We start from the raw sequence: 21,587 nt of genomic DNA, 5'->3' as shown, positions 1-21,587 counted from the left end.
AGTACCCTTGGTAACAGAGATGACGATTTGCTAGGAATGTGGAAGGTAGGATTCCTATACAGAGATTGGAGTGATAGCTTCTGATGTTCCTTCCAACTCTGAAATTTGTTTAAATCTATGAAACCTATGATCTATATTTATATAGCCATTTAAGGCCTAATCAATCAATTAAAAGCATTTATTAAATACCTACTATGTGCTAGGCACTGGGCTAGGCACCAAGGGATACAAAGACATAAAAGAAATATCCTCTGCCCTCAAAGAACTTATATTCTTTTAGGAGCAAATAATATCAGTAGGTAATACATACACACAAAAGAAATGCAAGGTGATGGGAGAGAGATGCTAGTAGCTAGGGAGGGTCAGGAAAGGAGTCACAGAAAAGATAGCACTTGAAAAGAGCACAGCAAAACTAGAGGTTTTTAAGAAGTGGAGATAAGAAGGAAGTGCATCCCAGGCATGGGAGAGTCTATACATGGGTATAAAGGTGTGAGATGGAATGCCATCTGTTAGGAATGGTAAGAAGACCAGTTTGGATGGACCAAAGAGTATTTGAATGGCGGTAATACCAAGCTGTCTGAAGAATGATATTTAAGCTTTAATAACTTCAGAAATATAAATACTACTAACATAACAATATCATTTAAAAGTTTAATTATTTACATTTTTACATTGACATAATTTTGTGAATTTTGAATAATAAATATTTTGTTTTGAAGTTAATGAGTCATCCTCCATTATACGATGTGCATGCAACAGTTTCTGGATGACACTTTCTTGGACTTTTCAGACCAATGATTTGGTAGAAGAGGTCTTTTAATAAGGCCATCTCAGTCACCATCAGACATTTTCCTGTAGGGTTTTATCAAAACTGTCACATATACATTATGACTCATTCTTAGGATGATCTTAAGGTCAGGATAACAAATGCAATCCTTTTAGTCACTGCGCCGCAGCAGCTGATGCAAGTTTTTATAAAATTTGAACATCAAATGACAGTGTTGGTTTTATAAGTTTGCATGTTGTTTTTTGAATTTGCAGCATGTATATATACTTAAATTATTAAAGTTTAAGGCTGCACTAAGATTTTGGGGACACCCTGTATAATAAGCCTAGAAAGGTAAGTTAATGCCAGGTTGTGAAGGACTTTAAATTACAAACAAAGCATTCTGTGTATGATGGTAGAGCTAAAAAGGTAAGGGTGTGACATGGTCACACCTATGCCTTACATCAGCAGACATATGGAGAATAAAATTGGAGAGGGGAGAGACTAGAAATAGGGAGACAAAATAAAGGTTCTCATAATAGGGTAGATAAGAGATGATGAAGACTATGCTAGAAGTATGGTTATGAGTGAATGGAGAGAAGGGAACAGATGAGAGAGATGCTGTGAAAATCATAGAGATAAACCTTTGCGACTATTTGAATATGTGGGATGGGAGAGAGGGAGAGTTGAGAATGATTCCAAGGTTTCAGACCTGGTTGACTTGAAAGATGGTGATATCCTCAATTGAGATAAGGAAATTCAGGAGAAGGGGTTGAGTTGGAGAGAAAAATAATACGTTACATTTTGGACTTAGTGAATTTAAAAAGCACTTTACCCACGTCAACCCTAGGAAGTTAGTCATCAGTTAATAAACATTTGTTAAGCACTTACTATGTGCCAGGCACTGTCCTAAGCATTACAGATACAAAGAAAAAAAAAACAGTCTCTGTTCTCAAGGACAGTTTAATGGGGGAAACAGCATGTAAACAACTATGTGCAATAAGTTGTAGACAGGATAAACTGGAAATAACAGAGAAAAGGCACTATTATGTGTCTATGTATATATATATATATGTATATTACATATAGAAAGCATTAATATTTATGTAAATATTGCTTTAAGGTTTATAAAGTACTTTATGAATATTATCTAATTTGATCCTCACAACAAACCTGCAAGGTAGGTGCTATTATTATCACCATTTTACAGTCAGGGAAACTGAGGCAGATAGAGGTTGAGTACCTTGCCCGTGGTCACACAGCTAATAAGTGTCTGAGAGTGAATTTGAACTCAGGTCTTACTGACTCTTCATCCAGGGTTCTCCAGTCACTACACTACCTAGCTGCCTCTAGAATTAAAGGGGATCAGGAAAGGCTTTTTGTAGAAGTTGGGATTCTGAGAAGTAAGTAGTACCAATGTAATTATGATCCTCTTTTTATAGACAAGGAAACTGAGGTTAAGAGTCAGTTAAGTGACTGCCTCCAGCCTAGCTTTTCAGGTTTACCCATTATTCCTGCAACAGATATAGCACTGACTGGAATTGGAGTGAGGAAGAGTTTCAATCCTTCCTCAGACACTTACTAGGTGTGGGGCCCTGGGCAAGTCACTTCAGCTCTATTTGCTTCAATTTCGTCATGTGTAAAATTGGGGTGTAGGAATTACATGTTACTTCCAGTTCTATGTCTGTGATCTCACGATTGATTTACTGATCAAATGTAAATCTAAATTTAAATCCTTTAGCACCTAAGAACCCTGACTCTAAGACTAGCACTTTTCCCACTATACCCAATGACTGTACGTAGAGAGAGATCGAATACATTTGACCATTTGACAAGATGTCCGAAAAGCAGATCTGATAATTCAGGACCTCGTGGAGGGATCCTCTGGGTCTGGGCCCTTTGGATTCTGCATTTGATTTGTCTTAAGTGCTTCATAAGCTAGCCCCCTTTTGCCTTTCCAGGCTTCTTACTCCTTATTCCCTACACGTAGTTTTTGGTCCAGCGACACTGGACTCCTGACTGTTCAACAAACAAAATATTCCATCTCTTGACAGGGACTTGAAGCACACTCTCTCTTCCACTCTGACTACTGACCTTCCTGGCTTCCTTTGAGTCTTGACTGAAATTGCCAACTTCTATGGGCAGCTTTCCCCAACCTCTGTTAATTTCACTGCCTTTCCTTTTTTAATTATTTCCTATTTATCCTGTATACAGCTTGCTTTGTATAGATTTGTTTGCTTGCTGTTCTCCATTTGATCTTAAAGCTCCTTGAAGCCAGGGACTGTTTTTTTGCTTCTTTTTGTATCCCTAGTGATTAGCATAGTGCCTAGCACATAGTAGGCACTTAATAAATGTTGATTACTTACTTGATTGATAACAACACAAAGCTGAAAAACCTCATCTTCCTTGAAAGCTCAGCTTCAGTAACCCCTTCTCCATAAAAGCTTCCCTGATCCCTTCAGCTGAAAGTGATCTCTCCTGTCCCAGATTTCTTAGAGCTCTTTGTCTAGAGATGTCCTTTGCCCTCATCATTCTCTTGCCTTAAATTTATTTGTGTGGATGCCTCATCTCTTCTGAAAGAATTTCATTCCCATGAGGTTGGGGATGATGCTGTTTTTCACCTTTTTGAGCAGACATGGAATACAGCAGGTAAATTATAAATCTAATGATTCTTGGTAATAAAATGAGAGAGGAAAGAGGAGGAGAATATCTTCTGTCTGGGAGCTAGGTACAGCCTCTTTCAACAGAAGACTGGTCACTTAGTAGTAACATTTAGAAGAAGAGGTAAAATGAACCCAGGTCTAGATTGGGTGGGAAAGGGGAAGATAAGAGTTGTTCCCTGAGCAAACCAGGAGCATTCATGAAGATAACTTTTGAAACATGATGATTTTCCCAATGAGAAAATTTGCCTTTGCTTGTTTTGAATTTATTATTTATTTTAAACATTTTTTCTTTTTAAATTTTGAGTTTCAAATTCTCTCCCTCCCACCCACCTTTTCACCCACCCACTGAGAAGGGAAGCAATATATCAATTGTACATGCAAAATGATGTAAAACACATTTTCATATTAACATTTTTTAAAGCAAGGAAAATAAAGTGAGAAAATTATACTTCAGTTTCTATTTTACCCTCTAGATTTAAGATATCAGGGCAGTTTTCCTTGTTAACTTCTTGAAATACGATATATAGACTTTTTCCTTGATCATGGATTTCAGGGAGTCTAATAATTCTTAAATTATCTCTCTTTCATCTATTTTTCCAGGTTACTTGTCATTTTCAATGAGATATTTCACTTTTCTTCCACTTTTTGACTCCTTTGACTTTATATATAATTTCTTAATATCTCATGGAGTCGTTAGCTTTCATTTGCCCAACTCCAATTTTTAAGGAATGATTTTCTTCAGCGTGGTTTTGTACCTCTTTTTTAATTTGGCCAATTCTGTTTTTGAGAAGTTATTTTCTTCAATTAATTTTAACTCTTTTTTATTTGGCCTGTTCTGGTTTTTAAAATGTTCTTTTCTTCAGTGATTTTTTTGAAGCTCTCTTACCATTAGGCCAATTCTATTTTTAAAGTGTTGTTTTCTTCAGTATTTTGTGCCTCTTTTACCAAGATGTTACGTCTCTTTTCATAATTTTCTTGCATCACTCTCATTTCTTTTTTCCAGTTTTCCCTCTACCACTCTTATCACTATTTTTAACCTCTTCTGGGAATTCTTGTTGGCTTGGATTCAGTTAGCATTTTTCTTTACATCTTTGTTTGTAGCTGTTGTTACATTGTTTTCATCTGAGTTTTCGTCTTGGTCTTCTTTGCCACCATAGTAACTTCTTATGGTCAAATTATTTTTTGTTGTTCTTGTTTGCTCTTTTTTCCAGCCTATTTTTTTGACATTGAAATTTATGTTAAAGTTGGAGTTTGCTCACCTAGGGGTAGGAAGGCACTATCCCAAGTTTCAGGCTTTTTCCAGAGCTAGTTCTGGCAGGAGGGAGGGAATCTGCAAGTTTTTGGTGGTGCTGAGGTGGTTTGATGCAGAAAGAGTGTGGTCATTGCTCTCCAGGTCTATGCTCTGCTCTTTATCTGAAAAGGGCCCCTGCTTTCCTGTAGCCACAAATACTAGTGCTCTTCTCTGCCTTGAAACTGAGACCATGGTCCCTGCTCCCTTGTGACCAACCTCCAGTGGTCCTCTCCACCATGGATCTGTGACCCAAAACTGTGTATAGGCAATAGAGTTGCCAATCAGTGCCAGCTGTATGCAGTGCCAGCAAAGAGTCTTTTGTAATCTCTTTCTGACCAAGTGGCTTACCTCTTTACTGTCTCTGGGTTGAGAGCTTTCAAAGCTGCTGCTGCTGTTGCTGCTTTGCATATGTGGGCTCTTGACAGTCTTCCACCATGATTTCATAAAATTCTCCTGCTGAACTCCTAAGTTTTCTTAGGCCAGAAAGAAAAGGTATAACCCTGACCTTTGATTGGCTCTGTTGCTCCAAAATTTTATTCAAGATGTTATTTTAAAGTTGTTTGGAGGTGAATGTTGTGAGAGAGTTCAGTTGAGTTGCCCCTAATCCACCATCTTGACTCCACTTAAACATTTGTTTGTTTTCTTTTTTAGGGGCAATATCACAATCAACAACCTCTATTGACTAAGTTGGTTATGTCTATTTCCAACAGCAGCAACTCCCTCCCAACTACCATATTCTTGACAGGGATTCCAGGGCTAGAGCCTGCCTACATGTGGATATCTATTCCCTTCTGCTCTATGTACATGGTGGCTCTGGCTGGAAACTTAATCCTCATCTTGGTCATATCTACTGATCACAGTCTCCACACACCAATGTACCTTTTCCTCTGTCTGCTTTCATTCACAGACTTAGCTCTCAGCTCTACTACAGTGCCCAAAATGTTGGCAATCCTGTGGCTTCATGCTGGTCGGATCACTTTTGGAGGCTGTCTGGCCCAGATGTTCTTCGTCCACTCAATATTTGCTCTAGAGTCGTCTGTCCTCCTGGCTATGGCATTTGATCGCTATGTGGCCATCTGCAACCCACTGAGATATACAACCATCCTCAATCATGGTGTCATTGTCAGGATTGGCCTTGCTGGATTAATTAGGAGTGTGGCTATTGTTTCTCCCTTCATCTTCCTGTTGCAGAGGCTGCCATATTGTGGGCACCACATCATGGCACACACATACTGTGAACACATGGGCATTGCCCGGCTGGCCTGTGCTGATATCACAGTGAATATTGTCTATGGCCTAACTGTGGCCCTCTTGGCCATGGGTCTGGATTCTGTGCTCATAGCAGTCTCTTATTCTATCATTCTCCATGCTGTATTCCGTCTTCCATCCCGTGATGCACGACGCAAGGCTCTAGGAACATGTGGGTCCCACATTGGGGTCATCCTGGTTTTCTATATACCTGCTTTCTTCTCTTTCCTCACTCATCGCTTTGGCCACCATCACGTCCCCAGACATGTCCATATCTTTCTGGCCAACCTATATGTGTTGGTGCCACCTGTGCTCAACCCCATTATCTATGGGGCCAAGACCAAAGATATCCAGCGAAGGATCTTGAGGCTAATGTCTCCAGGTCAAGACTTTGTTTGAATTTCTGACCAATTATGGAAATGAGTACTGAATAGATGAATGAATAAATGGATGTCATTCAGGATTGTAAAAAGGTAAGAGAGAGCAAATGTATACCATCAGAAGAACTAGGTTAATTCCCAGCTTTGACACTTATGAAGTATGTTACCCCAAATAAGCCAGTTAGCCCCTTTTTCTTCTTTTGTGAAACGGAGATGTTAATACCTGCCTTAATTGCCTCATAAGAAATATTGTGAAGGAATCATTTTGTAAATCTTAAAATAGTTACAGAAATGTCAACTGTTACTACTCTCATTGACTTCGTTAAGTATAAGAAGGGCCAGGTATATATAGACAAGAGCTTATCTGAAAAAAGATCTGGAGTTTTTAGTGGACTACAAGCTTAATGTGAGACAATAGCATGATATGACAACCAAAACAAAACAAAAAATAAAATAATCTTAGACTACTTAGCATACTTCCATACCTTTATAAGAAGGCAGTAGTCATGCCATTCTCTGCCCTGTTAGTTTACATCTGAAATGCCAGAGTTAGGGAATAACATTGATAAGCCAGAGAACATTCATAAAAATTTGATGCAGATGGTCAAGAATTGCAAGTATGTGTCATCTGAGGATCACTGGAAGAAAGTGGAGATGTATAGTCTGGACAAAAGAAGACTCAAAGGAAACAGGAGAGCTGTGTTCAAGAACTTAAAAGGCTTTCATATGGAAGGTGGATTAGGTTCATTCTTGTTCTGCCTCAAAGGAAAAACCAGAAACAATGGGTGGAAATTACAAAGGGTCTATTTTAATGTTGATGTCATGGAAAAAATAATAAATCCATAATAATTTAGAATCATTCCAAAGTGCTTAGCACAATGCCTGGCACATAGTAAGCACTTAATAAATATTTATTGAATTAAAGTGGATCAGGCTGCCTGTCTCTAGCTGTCTCGTTGGAAAGCTTCAGGGAAAGGCTAAATGGTCACTCATTGGTTGTGGTGAGATATGTAGGCTATTTTTCAGATAAGGTTGTCTACTTGCACCAGGCCTTCATTCCTGTTCTCAATTCTCGTCTAGGCCAGAGGTTTCAAACACAGGACCCATGGGCCACATGTAGCCTACAACACTCCAAGTATGGCTCGAACCAGATGAAAATATAATTGGGAAATATTCAACAAAATAAATCAAAATACAATCAAACATGAATAACATTGTATTTTAAAACTAATCAAGTAGGGATCCTTATGTATGGATTAGTGATCCTTGTTTCTATTTGAGATTGACAGCACCCGTCTAAACTATTTCAACTGCCTCCTGAATGAGTTCCCTTGATCCAGTCTCTCTCCTCTCCAATCCATCTTCCAAACAACTGCCAAACTGACATTTTTAAAGTACAAGTCTGACCTCTGCTCAAGAGCTTCCAATGATTATCTATCAATTTGAAGATAAAATAAAAACTACCACATTTGTTATTTAAATCCCTTCATAATCAGGTTTTCTTCAGACTGATCACCCATTCACACCATACATGTACTTCCCTAATCCTATGCCTTCCATTTTCTAGGGCAAATACTTTGGCCTATCTGCTGTTCTCCATACTCAACATTCTAGAATTCTCTCTCTCTCTCCTTCCTCCCAGCTCTTAGGAACACTGTCTTCAAGACTCAACTCAAGTACCAGATCTTAAAAGAAACCTTCCTTCTGACTTTCCTCAGAAAAATTACTTTGTATGTACTTTGTGTTCATTTATTGTTGTTACGTTATGTCACCTCTAACAGAATGTACACTCTTTGAAGGTAGAGGATATCCCTAGCATCTTGTATAGTTCTTGACTCATAGAGAATGCTTAATAAATGCTTGTTGTGTTGAATTTAGCCAGATACGTAATGGCAAGCTGTCCAGCATGCAGATTCTGCTCTGCCTGATGGCAACCAAATGGAGGCATGGGAAGCCTCATTCCAGAAATGTATGATGATGTATGTTGTAGAGGAGACCCACACTCCACTTCAGAACGCGTATAGGTATCCAGTGACTATTTTCTGTTTGTTCACTGTGTGGTAACAGAAAGCCTTTTCACTGGCTACGGAGCCGAGACTGAAGGTGCATGCAAAAGGCAAGAACAGATAAAAACTCTCTCTCTTCCCTAGTAGCAAGCAAGGCAGGAACTCCTGTAAATCTAGGTAGAAGGAGGGTAGAGGTAGCATCAGTTGCCTACTCTCTCCATCCTAGCTGACATGTGGCCATAAATATATGGCCCTGCTATTTCTCCTATCCCATTTTCTGCTTTTAGGAGAAAGAATGGCCCTGTGAGCTTCAAAAGGTCAGGGAAGTTACAAGAGGTGCAGAAATTAGAGTCCGTCATAGACTCTACCAAAAGTCCTACCAGAACTTGGTGTTGTTGTTCAGTCATGTCTGACACTTTGTGACCCCATTTGGGGTTTTCTTGGCAAAGATACTGGAAGGATTTTGCCTAGCTCATTTTACATATGAGGAAACTGAGGCAAAAAGGGTTAAGTGGCTTGCCCAGGGTCTCACAGCTAGTAAGTAGCTGAGGCCTGATTTGAACTCAGGTCTTCCTGACTCCAGGGCCAGCGTTCTGTCCACTGTGACACCTAGTTGCCCCTAACTGCATGAACCAGTCAAGCAGTGATTCCTCCTGCCAACTGAGACAACATATTCTTCAAGCAAACGAGTGGCATATTTATTGGCTGTACTGTACCCAGAAGTGAATTTGATGAGAGGAATGTTTCTAGCAACTATTTTTAATTTGCTTCTTCCTAGGGAATGAAGTGGTAGAGGAAAATATGCTCCTGGTTTCCAATGTTTTTGTACTTAATGTCTTGCCATGTCTTCTCAGTAAATGTCATTTTTGGAAGCTAATTGGTGTTTATGGTTATTGTGATATCAAAAGAATAACTGGTCAATTTTATGTGGGAGACGTATCAACTAGCAATAATATTGGGGAGATGGCCATCAATGATAACATTGGTGGAATATATCGGATGGGGCCGTCTGTGAGTGATATCATTGGAGGAATCATGCCAACACCTCAGGGTTACCCCTGGAACTATGAGGGAGACCACTAGCTTTACTTTGGGGACCTGACTTGCCAGGCAAGGTGAGGGCTGAAAGAGTAAGCCCACAGCTTATACATGTGGTACAAAAATAATCCCCTCATTTCAAATACAAAAAAATGAGGCCTACAAAGATCAAGTTACTTTTTCAAGGTAACCCAAGTAGTAAGTAGCAGTGGCAGGATTAGAACCCAGGTCCTCTCATTCCAAATCTCATGATCTATCTTCTACCTCATGATGCTTCTCTGGGAACTCAATAATATAGGAACAAGTTCAAAATATTCTTAAAAATCAGATTTTTCAGTTCTCAAGAAACATAACAGATAGATGCACACACATACGCATTCACACAAACTTACATACATACAGAATCAAAATAAGATGATATATTGCTGGGGGATATTGTCGCCAGCTTGAGAACCAGATGACATTCCTTGAAAGTCTGAAGAAGGATTTTGAAGACTCCACTGGAATTGTTCAAAACAGAAACCACATGGGTAGAGTGCAAAGAGTGCTGTTTGGGGGAAATCAGATCCACATTTCCTCTAACCTCGGCAAAAAGGGCTCTAATTGTATGGGCATATCCCACACAAGTCAAGGATGAGAAGAGAGGAATGAGGATAGAACTAAAGGGTAGCCCCTAATATTTAAACTACTTTAGGAGATGATGGGGATGGAGAGACCAGAAGACCTGCAAAGTGGTGGCATATTGGCCTTGGCAACAGACTGAGAATGAGAGCAGGAATAGGCAATCAATCAACATCAGCTTCCACTCCCCACTGAGTGGTGAGCATATGTGCCCTTTCTTTAGGGGTCTCCAAGAGCATGATTCTGCTGAGCCTTGGTTGAGTCCTCAGATAAGCTACTATTCCCATTGGAGGTCCTGGTCGTTTGGCATCTTCTGCCTGAGATGGAGCCTCAACCATCATAAGCACAGAGAAAGGGATGGATGTCTGCAATTGTTCCTTTAAGTAGACAGGTGTGGTGGTGGCTGTGGTGGGTGGCTAAAGATTTCAAACCTCTACCTCTTCCATACCTGTCATCCTGGACCAGCCACACAAGGCCCAAGTATCACCTAGTTAGCAAGAAATTGTTATAATCTTTCTTTCTTTTCATAGTCAAACTTCTTGAAAGAGTTCTCTATATGCTTTGTCTCCATTTCATCTCATTCAACTCACTTTTCAGTCCCTTGCAATCTAGTTTGTGACTTCATCATTCAAATGAATTTCTAAAGTTACCAAGGATGTCTTAATTTCAAACTTGAATTGAGGACATCTAATCCTATAGCTTTGTCTTAATCTTCACCCTTCTCGACCTTTCCACAGTTCACCAGTTTGACACCACTGACCATGCTTTTGGATACTTTCTTCTTCCTTAACCTTAGTTACACTGTTTTCTTCCATCTGTCTTCAACCTATCCCACCATTTAATCCTCTCTGCCGAATCAACAGCCATGCCCTACCTCCTTGGGTGTCCCCCATGGCTCTATTTTATCCAGGGCCTTCTTTTTTCTCTTTACTTGTTCAGTAATCCATGCATTTAATTATTATATTTTTGTTGATGACTTCAAGATTGTTATCTTTGTATCGGGTTCTAAATCTTGCTTACTCAAAATCTAGCAGAATATATTCATTGAGTATCTCCACTGTGCTAAATGATAATAGAAACATAGAGACCTGAACTCCCAGCTTATAGAGTTTGGATATTATTCTGTGAGAAGTGCAGAAAAATTGATGGGGAAAAAACCCTCCATTTTAAGGAAAGCACTCAGGCCAGCCATCTCTTCATTCTTCTTCAAGCTTTATTCTTGACCCTCTAGACTTTCTCTAGATGCCACAGAAGCCAAGAAGTTTACTCCACCACTGGACTTCTTACACCAGAAGTACATTCTGTCCAGAGATGTGTTGGAGTTTTATAAGTGTACAACTTTCTGTAAACTCCTAGGAAAGATACTGTGTCCTACCCTTTCTCACAATGGGAAGGAGAGGGCTTCTATTGCCTATACTAGACTATGTATTTGACACAAATAATGAATAGAGTTTATAGAGTGATCATCATAAGTAATGTTCATAGGATTTAGATCTGGAGCTAGGAGGAAGTTCAGAAATTATCCCATCTAAAACTCAGTTTTACCAAGAACCACAGAGGTCAAATGTCTTACCCCAAGGGACACATCTATCAAATAGCAGAACCAATATTCCAACCCAGAGTCTTTATGGAGGGAATGTGCTATAGCATAAAGAGCACTGTTTATGAAGGGCCCACATTCAAATACCACCCATGATACCTATAAACTTTGTTCAAGTTGCTTAATTTTCCTGTGCCTCTATTGACTCAACTGTAAAATGAGAGAGTTGAAGTAAATGGCCACTGAAGTCTCCTTCATCTCTAGTTCTATGATCCTATGATTCATAATAATAATAATGGCTAGCATTTATGCAGCGCTTTTAGAATGGCAAACTATTTTACTATTGATAGAAATGATTATTAAAAAAAATTATTGGGGATATCCAGAGTTTTTTTTTCCCTTCCTTTTCATTATTTTCTACTAGGTCAAGCTAGCATCTGAAAGACATTGCTGATAATGAGACTGGATTAACTTTCTCCTCAATCTTGTTCAGATTCTACCCAAGTGGGGAAGCCATTGTGTTCTACCCAGACTTGAGTGTGTGTGTGGGGGGGGGGTAGATCCTTTGTCTAGATTGCTGGAGGTTGGGGGTGATCTGAGAGGAAGACTGATCAGAGTCACATCCCTTAGCCTCTCATTAGAATAGGTCCACCTGTCATCATAAAACTCATTCTTCTCATTAATTGTTAATCAGAGTTGATTGTCACCCTCAGAAACACCCACTCTTCCAAGGGCATATAAACAGTAAGTGGGATCCATGAGGGGTCTTTGACACTTTCTAGAGTGCCATGGCCCCTTATATTAAATTATCTGCTAGCATAATTAATAAAATGACTAATTATCCAGAAACTATGTCTCTTGAACTTCTTATATATTAAAATATTTTATTTCATTTGAGCCTCACAACAAGTCTGAGAGAGAAATGATATTATTATCCCCATTTTACAGATGAGGAAATGGAGGCCAGGGTAAAGTGATTTGCCTAGGTCCATGCAGCTAGTAAGTATGAGGCCAGAACTTGGATCTTCTTGACTCTGGGCCTAGTACTCAATTCATTACTATTAGCTAACATTTATATAGTGTCTGTTATGTGCCAGGCACTATGTTAAGTGCTTTACAAACATTATCTCATTCTATCCTTATAACAACTTTGTGGACCTGGGAAGGAGGTGTCATTATTATCCTCATTTTTCCAAATGAGGAAATTGAAACAAATTGAGCCTAAGTGACTTGGACATGAACACACAGCTAATAAGTGTCTGAGACTAGATTTGGACTCAGGTCTTCCCGACTCCAGGTCCTCTATTTGCTATGCCACCTAAATATCCTAGGATCTCTGGGATACCCTAGGATGTTTCCTTAACAGATAAGGATATATGTATGCATGTATGTGTGCATGTATGTATGTGTATGTATATATGTGTACACACACATATGTATACATGCATATATGTATATACATGTGTGTATATAGGTCTTCAAATATACATACATGTATACATATACACATATACCTATTTATACACCTCCATATCCATATGTAAATTAAATAATCCTAGATACTTGTTGAATAACTTACACCACCTACCTACTGAGACCCCTGTGAGAAGAGTGTTTTATAAGTCATACAGTGCCATATAAATGTGAGTTTTTTCAATACCTCTGTTTTACGTAAGAAGGTTAGAGCAGTTATATGACAAGTTCTGGAGTCTCTGAAAGTTAGAATTGTTGCTCTAATCTTCCGACTTTAAGAGCAACCACTCTTTCTATCACATATTCTCCCAATTCAGAGAGGCCTTGCCAGAATTTCTGGGGTTAAGCATCAGGCCTGGTCAGGCCTCAGCCTAGCTAAGTACTCCTGGGATGTCATAGTGATTAGACTATCCCCAGAGGTTCATCTCTTGGGGAGGGAGATACTAAGCCTTCCTTTTTGAGCACAGAGCCAAAAATTCAGCTCCCGAATGGGGTGTCAGCTCCCCCTCCTGACACCCTGCCATTGGGAAAGCTATGTCTGAGGTCCATTGCGACTTCTTCAGCCCAGAACCTGTGGGGCCAGTCGGGGGAGGGCTCCCCTTCCCTCTCAGCCCTGCTGAAGTTGTTCCGCGTCTCCTTTTCATTTTGTTTTTGTTTTTCTCTCTTCCTACTTGCTTTTTGGTTTCTCTTTTTTACTCCCTCATTTTTCTTCCATCTCTTTCTTCCTTTTATCTTCTGTTCCTCTCCCCTCCTACTCATCTGCTCTCTCTCCCTTTCTCGCTGTATTGGGCTTCTTCACCTTTATTGTTTCCCTCCTCTCCTTTCTCTTACATTTTCCTGTCTCTTTGACAGGGACCCTTCTCTCTTGGTCTTACCCCTCTCTCCCTCCCTGCTCCAGTTATGGAATCAGCCCCCTTTTCTCTAGACCAGATCAGAGAGGCTTCAGAACTAAAAAAAACTCTACAGGGCTGTTCTTCTGGCTCACCTTTGACAAAGAGAGAAGAAAGGTACGTGGTCATAACCTAGAACCAGAGGTACTAAGATTAAACTCCAGATACAACTTCGTGATGGTGAGAGGTACTAGACCCTAGAACTGTTGGTGAAAATATGAAGAATGGGTGAATTCTTTTTTGAACATCTTTAAAACAATGAAAAATTATCATCCTGTTAAGGTAGGGTCTCCTCTGGAAGGAAGGTGGGATTGGATGAGGTTATTCTAGGCTCTTGATTACGTATAGAACCAAAAACAAAAATAGATAAGAAATCCCACTTGATTTTAGATTGGGGGATGAGCATAGTAAATGGTATATTGGCCAGGAAGATACCATAGTTGTGTGTGGGGAAGTTTGAGTCTCAGCTCCCTTAAGGCTGTGTGTGGAACACACAGCACACACAGAAGGGGGCTTTAGCCTTTTGAGAACCTTATTTCTCAATTGTTATCCCTCACTGTGCCCCAGATATCCTTCTGTCCTGCCACAAAATGAGCCCTCTCTCTGCTATCACCCTCTCTGGACCTTGAGAGTCTATGCTCTTGGCCTTGGGCTGTTCAGTGTTTCAAACGAAGCTGTGGTTGTAGCCAAAACTGTGCTGAGTTTGGAATCCCAACTGTGTGTTCGAATTCCGCTGTGTCACTTACTCTTTGTGTGACTTTGAACATACGACTTTAGCCTGTTCTGGGACTCATGTGTGCAGCGAGGAAGTTGAACCAGAAGACCTCCAAAGTCTCTTCCAGTTTTAAATCCTTAGCAATGGGCCAGATGATAATATTGGTGGCTCGTTTATTCTTGTTTATGAAAGGTATAGTTGACCTAAAGCTAGGAAGAATAATTAATGCATTAGGCAAGAAAGAGAAGTGACTACCTTTAGTTTTCATTGATTAGAATCTAACAGAGCAGTCTTGCTAACAGTATGAGTGGAGCATTTTAGGATCAACATTGGTAAGCTGGAGATCATCCCGAGGAGATCAACCAAGATGGTAAAGGCCCTCAAGATCATTCCATATGACTTTATTTTATGTTTCTTCCTAGGTTGTCTTCCAGAATCCAAAAACCTTTTAACAAGTTTGAATGATAGACTCAATCTAACCTGATTAAATCTAATGGGGAAAAACAAAGTTTTATGTTGAATTTCAAGACATCAAATGCACAAGTACATAAAGATAGTAAAGATTAAATGATCACTTGATTGTTATGGGTTGGATTAAGTGGCCACCAGGATGCCTCCCAACTCTGAAGCATAAGTATTATCTTCTCCAGGCTAAACATCACCAATTCCTCATATAAAATCTTCTCAAAGGTCTTCCTCTTGGTGACTTTCCTCAAAATGATCTCCAAATTATCAGTGTCCTTTCTAAAACGTTATACTCATACTGTAAATACAATACTCTTATTACATTTTCATCAGTGAAGAAAATAGGCGATCATCTGCTGCTTTCTAGACACTCTTCCTCTCAATTCAGTCTAAAAATGTCATCAGGTTTTTTTTTTGCCTACTATATTCCATTGCTTAGTCATTGAGTTCGACATCCGCTAAAACTTCTCCAGATCAGTTTTTTCTCTTTTTTTCATGCAGATGAACATCTAGCTCTAGCCATGTCTCCTTCATCTTAGACTTATGAAGTTGATTTTTTTTTTTAAATCTAAGAGTGACTTGATTTTTATCCCTTTCTCTAGGTAGTCTTCTTTATATTGTGTGTGTGTGTGTGTGTGTGTGTGTGTGTGTGTCTGTGTATAACCGGTTTCTTCCTGCTTTCATTTTGCCCACTGTCTTCTTCAATTTTCTTTTCAAGTAACAGCTCAATATCTTCTCCCAAGATTCTTCTCAAACAAACCTTCATAGATTTGGGAAAGAAATATAACTCCTTTGGCCTGTTTTATTGGAAGTGCGGTGGCAAACCATCTCAATTTCTTTAGTCCTTTTTTCAGGTCATTATGATCTTAGGATTTACAACTAGAAATGAGCACCTTTATTTTATGGAAGAGGAAAATGAGGACCATGGACACTTGGCACTCAACTAGCTGTGTGACCCTGGGCAAGTCACTTAACCTCAAATTGCCTCACCAAAAAGCAAAAAAAAAAAATTTTATATATATATATATATATATATATACACACACACACACACACACATATATATATACACACACACACACACACACACACACACACATATATATATATATATCATTATCCCCCCACACAACAAAGGGACATTTGTGAGGACATGCAGGTCAGTAAATATTAGAGTCAGGCTTTGAACCCAGGTCCTCTGGTTCCAAAACCAATGCTCCTTCAACCTATATGATTATGTTAGCTTCTCTAACTTCCTTTGGCTTAGACCCTTGTTGCCAATAATAATAATGATAATAATAATATTAGTAACTAGCATTTAGATAGAGCTTTAAGGTTTGTAAAGTGCTTTATAAATATTATCATATTATTCTCACAATACTGGGAGATAGGTGTCATTATTATCCCCATTTTATAGATGAGGAAACTGTAGGAGACAAGTCAAGTGACTTGCCCAGGGTCCCACAGTTAATAAATATCTAAGGCCAAACTTGAATTCTAGTTTTCCTAACTCCAACACTATCCACTGTGCCACTGAGCTGCCCATCTAGAATCACCCCTACCAGCTAAAGGGTGGTGATTAGTCCTCTACTTATTTTGCCTAGTTTTAAGCCCTACCTAGAGTGGACTCAAGGCAACACCTTAGAGAGAAGGGCCCTCAGCCTCCTTGTTTTGGTCCAGTGAAAACAAATGCTTGATTTGGAGTCAGAGGCCATGGGTTGTCAGAGATTGTCAGATTTGGAGTCAGAGGAAGCTTGGCTCTAACATTTATTATCTATGTAACCTTGGCCGCATCTTAATCTTTCTAGGCATTAGCTTCTTCATCTGCAAAATGAAGGAGTTGGACCAGATGAACTTCTTCTGTAGTCCCTTTCTGTTCTAAATCTACAATCCTCTGATCCTAGCTCCTTTCCAGATCCAAATCTTTGATTCTAATTTTCCCCACAGCTCCCCACCTTCAGGCCCCCTGGATCCAAAACTTCATTGAGTCAGAATAACAGAGCCTTCCTATCTAAAAGACCTGGGGAAGTCTCTTCCCCTCTTTGGGCCTCAGTTTCCTCCTCTGTAAAATGATTGGGGGAGGGAGAGAGGGTAGCAGTGACCTCTAAATTCCTTTCCTGCTTTAAATACTACATTCCTCCATCACAACCTGCTTTTTTGAGTTCACAATCTACCTGCTTCTTCCTTGGAAATACAGTCATCTAAGGCTATCATCCTACTATTGCCCTATACCCAGGATATTCAGTGTTAATTGACATCCAGTCAATAAACATTTATTGAGCATCTATTTACTATGTGCCAAGCACTGTGCTAAGAGCTGGGGAAAGAAAAAAAAAGTCTCTGATTTCAAGGAACTCACAGTCTAATGGGAGAGACAACATGTAGACAACTATATACAGACAAGTTACACACAAGATAAATTGGAAATAATCAACAGAGGGAAGGCACTAGAATTATGAGGGATCAAGAAAGGATTCTTGCAAAAGGTGGGAGTTTAGCTGGAAACTGAAGGAAGCCAGAGGAGGCAGGAGCCACAGATGAGAAGGGAGACAATTCCAGGCAGAAGGAAACAACCAATAAAAACTACCTGGCACTGGGAGATGGAGTCTCTTGTTCAAGGAACAGTAAGCAAGCCATTATCATTGATCTCAGACTATGGGGGGCAAGTGTGGGGAGTATATGTGTAAGGGCTGAGAAGACTAGAAAGGTAAGAGGAGCAGGTTATGAAGGACTTTGAATGTTTGAATGACAAACATAGGATTTTATTTGATCCTGCAAGTGAAAGGGAGCTGCTGAGAGTCCATGACAGTGCATTTGTTCCTCTTACCCTGAAACATGGGACTTATGGAAATGTAAACACATTTATGTAGATAAGAATATAAATAGCCATCTATAAATGAGAGACCTAGGTTCTAGTCCTGGCTTTGCCACTAATACCATGTGAGACTCCCAAAGTAAACTGACGCATCTTTGCAGTCCTTAGTTTCCTCCTTTATCTAACTGGGATAATAACAAGGTTCTTGTGAGAAGAGAATAATGTCACAGACGAAAAGTTTGGAGAATGTAAAGTGGAGAGATAATGGAGAAGATTTGATCCAAGCAGAAAGTCCCAAGAGACAGTGAACTCTGGGGATATAGATACTTAAGAAAGGTTGTCTTACTCAACTTTTGTCTAAGACTTAGAATACAGACAGCACTTGTTCAAAATGATATATGTATTAGGGACACAGCCAGGACTTGAACCCAGATTCACTTACCGCAAATCTAGTATTTGTTCTATTGCATCACACAAAAAATCTCTCTCCATTCCTCATTAGAGGGTCTCACACTCTTGTCCATGCTAGTTGTGAGCCTTGGGAATAGAAGACTAAATAAAAATTGAAAGAACTCTGACTATCTTGTGCTTCCTGAGTACATATGCTATCTCACATCCCTTTTCCCCCAACACACTGGTGACACATTCTGGCTTATCTTTAGTGATAACCTATATCTCTTGAACTACAAGTTGTCTGATATTCTTTTCTTCTCATTCTGTGTCTCCAGAAAGTTATTTTGGATGCTGACAAAGACTCCATGTTTTCTCTCATGGGCAGTCTCAGGACCAACATTTCTGGCTCCCCTATCTTCATTCTAACAGGATTTCCAGGACTGGAAGCAATGGAGCCCTGGCTGGCCATCCCACTCCTCCTGCTCTATGCCATCTCCTTTGTGGGAAATGCCCTGATCCTAGTCATTGTCAAGGAAGAACAGAGTCTGCACCAACCTATGTACTATTTTCTGTCTTTGCTGTCAGTTAATGACCTGGGTGTTTCACTGTCCACACTGCCCACAGTCCTTGCTGCCCTCTGCTTCCATGCTCCTGAGGTTACATTTGAGGGATGCTTGGCCCAAATGTTCTTTATCCACCTCTTCTCCTGGACAGAATCTGGAATCCTGTTGGCCATGAGCGTTGATCGTTATATAGCCATCTGCAACCCACTTCGCTATGCCACAATCCTCACCAGTGCCCGCATTGCTGCCATGGGGCTGGCCACACTGCTCCGCAGCTTCCTGCTCATTCTGGTCTTCCCCTTGCTCCTTCAGCGGCTGCCCTTCTGCCACACACGAAATGTCCTCTCTCATGCCTACTGCCTACATGTGGACGTGATCAAGCTGGCATGTGCTGATGTCACCCTCAATAGCCACTATGGTCTATCCATTGTACTCCTCACCTTTGGCCTGGACTCTGCACTCATCTTCCTCTCCTACATCATGATCCTCCGCTCTGTACTGGCTATCGCCTCCCGTGAAGAGAGACTCAAGACACTCAACACCTGTGTGTCACACATCTGTGCTGTGCTCATCTTCTATGTGCCCATGGTGAGTGTGTCCATCGTGCACCGCTTTGGTGGCAGCCTTCCCCATGTGGTCCATATCCTCATGTCTATCCTCTACCTCTTTGTGCCACCAATGCTCAACCCCATTATCTACTCCATCAAGACAAAGGAAATACGCTGCAGGCTACTGAAGATGCTTTTCAGGGTCAAATTCTGATGGGAACCAACTAGAACTTACTTTGTCTACAAGAGGGTCATCAAGATAATGAGAGGACTGGAGACCATGCCATATGAAGATTGGCTGAAGTAGTTAGAGATCTTTGGCTTAAGAAAGAGAAGACTTAGAGGGGATATAAATACTAACTTCAAGGATTTAAAAGGAGGTCAGGTGAAAGAGAACCTGGGAAATTAATTAGTTTAGCCCAAAGGAAAGAACTAAGATTAATTTTGGTGGATGGGTGAGGTTTTTGGAGATGTAAATTTCAGCTCAATGTAAGGGAGAACTTCTTAAAACTTTAGAGCTATCCCAAAATGGAAAGGGCTATCCCAAGAAATAATGAAATCCCCCCCACCCCGTTCTGGAGGTCTTCTTGTTGGGATTTCAAATTCAATGACTTGGGTTCAAATCTCACCTCAGATATTTCCTAGCCGTGTGGCCATGGACAAATCACTTAACATGTTGAACCTCATTTTCTTTATCTGTAAAATGGGTATAATAATAGCTGTGGTACCTACTTCATAAGATTGTTGTAAGGCTCGAAAGAGCCTTTGTAAAGTGTAAAGCACTTTGTAAATTTTGAAATGCTATGTAAAAGTCAATTATTATAAATGGACTAGATGACTGGTTTCTCCAAATGCTAAATAAAAATCTCTGATCCTAAAAAAGAATTTATTAAGGTGCTATCCTGATGGGCCTGAGGCAATAGTGAAGAATCTGGGGGGCACTATGTAAGACACACTGGCTCATTAAGTAGATGTGGTAAGGTGAGCACCTGGGCAAGCAGTTCTATAACCTCTCCCTCTATTTCTGCTAGTCCTAACATCTACTGTCATTCAACAAGTATTTATTGGGCTCATATCCCCTTGTCTGTATGCCATCTTTATTGCTTTAGTAGGATGTGAGAAACAAAACTGCAGGATATTGTCACATAGGCAAAAATCTTGACTCTGATTGTAGTTAATAGATTTATTCTGTGTGGTTTCAGAGGAAATTAAATCCAAGAGGTAAAAGATACACACTGGGAGGAAGGCTGTAGCTCAGCAGAACTAAGGTCTTTCTAATAAACATGTCAAAAAATGGAACAGGCTGCCTTGGATGAAGTAAGGCTTTCCTGGTTAACATTAGGTCCACAGGGTCTGTGGTATGAAATACCATTTATGAATCCCTCTGCTCTGGACCCAGGCAGATAATTTGAACTGGGTCTAGTTTTAGGGAGCCTGGCCTCTAATCAGGGGGGGAATTAGGCTCCCTTTTCTCATACTCTTAAGCTCATTAAACAATTACAGTGGTGCCCTAGAGACAAATTTACTTAGCTTAGATCTTGGCTCACATTTAGGATTTCCTCGAGAAATGGAAGGGAGTTAAAAGTGGTACTCAGCATATAATATGACTCAGGTATGGATTAGGTATTTTATTCCTATTCACAAAAGAAAGGCTAATAATAAAAGATACACAGGGTGCATTAACAGAACAATTTAAAATAAGTTTCAGTAATTTAAGATATGACTACTATTACAGTCTCTTGGGAGACTGATATTTAAATTTCATCAGAATATAAAGCAGATTTTTTGCAGGACTGCTAATTAGTCATTTTATAATCACTTTGACTCTAAATCAGAGATTCTTGGTTGTAAACTTCTGTTCCACACTGTCCAAAGACCTTCAGAAAAATGTTTGCTGGTACAGTAGCCAGTCTTGGTCCATTTCTCTTCTTTTTTTGGTGGCAGCCCTCTCTAGCAGCTCTGGAATAGTTGCTGGGGCCTCCCTCCCACTATTTGGCTCTTACCCAATGGGACCCAAGACCTGCAGATCTCTTAAACTCATGAGGTCAGCTCCAAGCCAGGACATGTTGATCTTGAACAAACACCAAAGAAGGAGCTGAAATCTACCCTTAGGTTTGCTGAAGTAGGGCATATGCTTTAGAAGTCATGTGCTCATAAGCCAATTGGAAGCCA

The 21,587-nt window shown here is 40.0% G+C and overlaps 2 protein-coding genes across 3 annotated transcripts; both read left to right on the top strand.

Annotated features, from left to right (window-relative positions):
• The first annotated feature begins 4,414 nt into the window (after positions 1-4,414).
• Positions 4,415-6,367, top strand: LOC114042328 (olfactory receptor 52D1-like). Of its 2 annotated transcripts, XM_027861013.1 has the most exons (2): positions 4,415-4,431; positions 5,431-6,367. In XM_027861013.1, exon 2 carries the CDS (start codon positions 5,492-5,494, stop codon positions 6,365-6,367), a length of 876 nt encoding a protein of 291 aa, XP_027716814.1. In that variant the 5' UTR covers positions 4,415-4,431; positions 5,431-5,491. The 2 variants fall into 2 exon arrangements, with proteins under 2 accessions (XP_027716814.1, XP_027716813.1); XM_027861012.1 differs by lacking the exon at positions 4,415-4,431 and having other exon boundaries at positions 5,414-6,367.
• Positions 6,368-18,681: 12,314 nt separating this feature from the next.
• On the top strand, positions 18,682-19,629 carry LOC114042330 (olfactory receptor 51I2-like). The gene has a single exon (XM_027861015.1). The coding sequence runs from the start codon at positions 18,682-18,684 to the stop codon at positions 19,627-19,629; it is 948 nt and encodes a 315-aa protein (XP_027716816.1).
• The last annotated feature ends 1,958 nt before the right edge of the window (positions 19,630-21,587 follow it).

This window comes from Vombatus ursinus, unplaced genomic scaffold, assembly GCF_900497805.2.
Source record: "Vombatus ursinus unplaced genomic scaffold, bare-nosed wombat genome assembly UNPS02014355.1, whole genome shotgun sequence".
Classification (NCBI taxonomy): domain Eukaryota; kingdom Metazoa; phylum Chordata; class Mammalia; order Diprotodontia; family Vombatidae; genus Vombatus; species Vombatus ursinus.
This window is presented reverse-complemented; position numbering and strand designations above follow the sequence as displayed.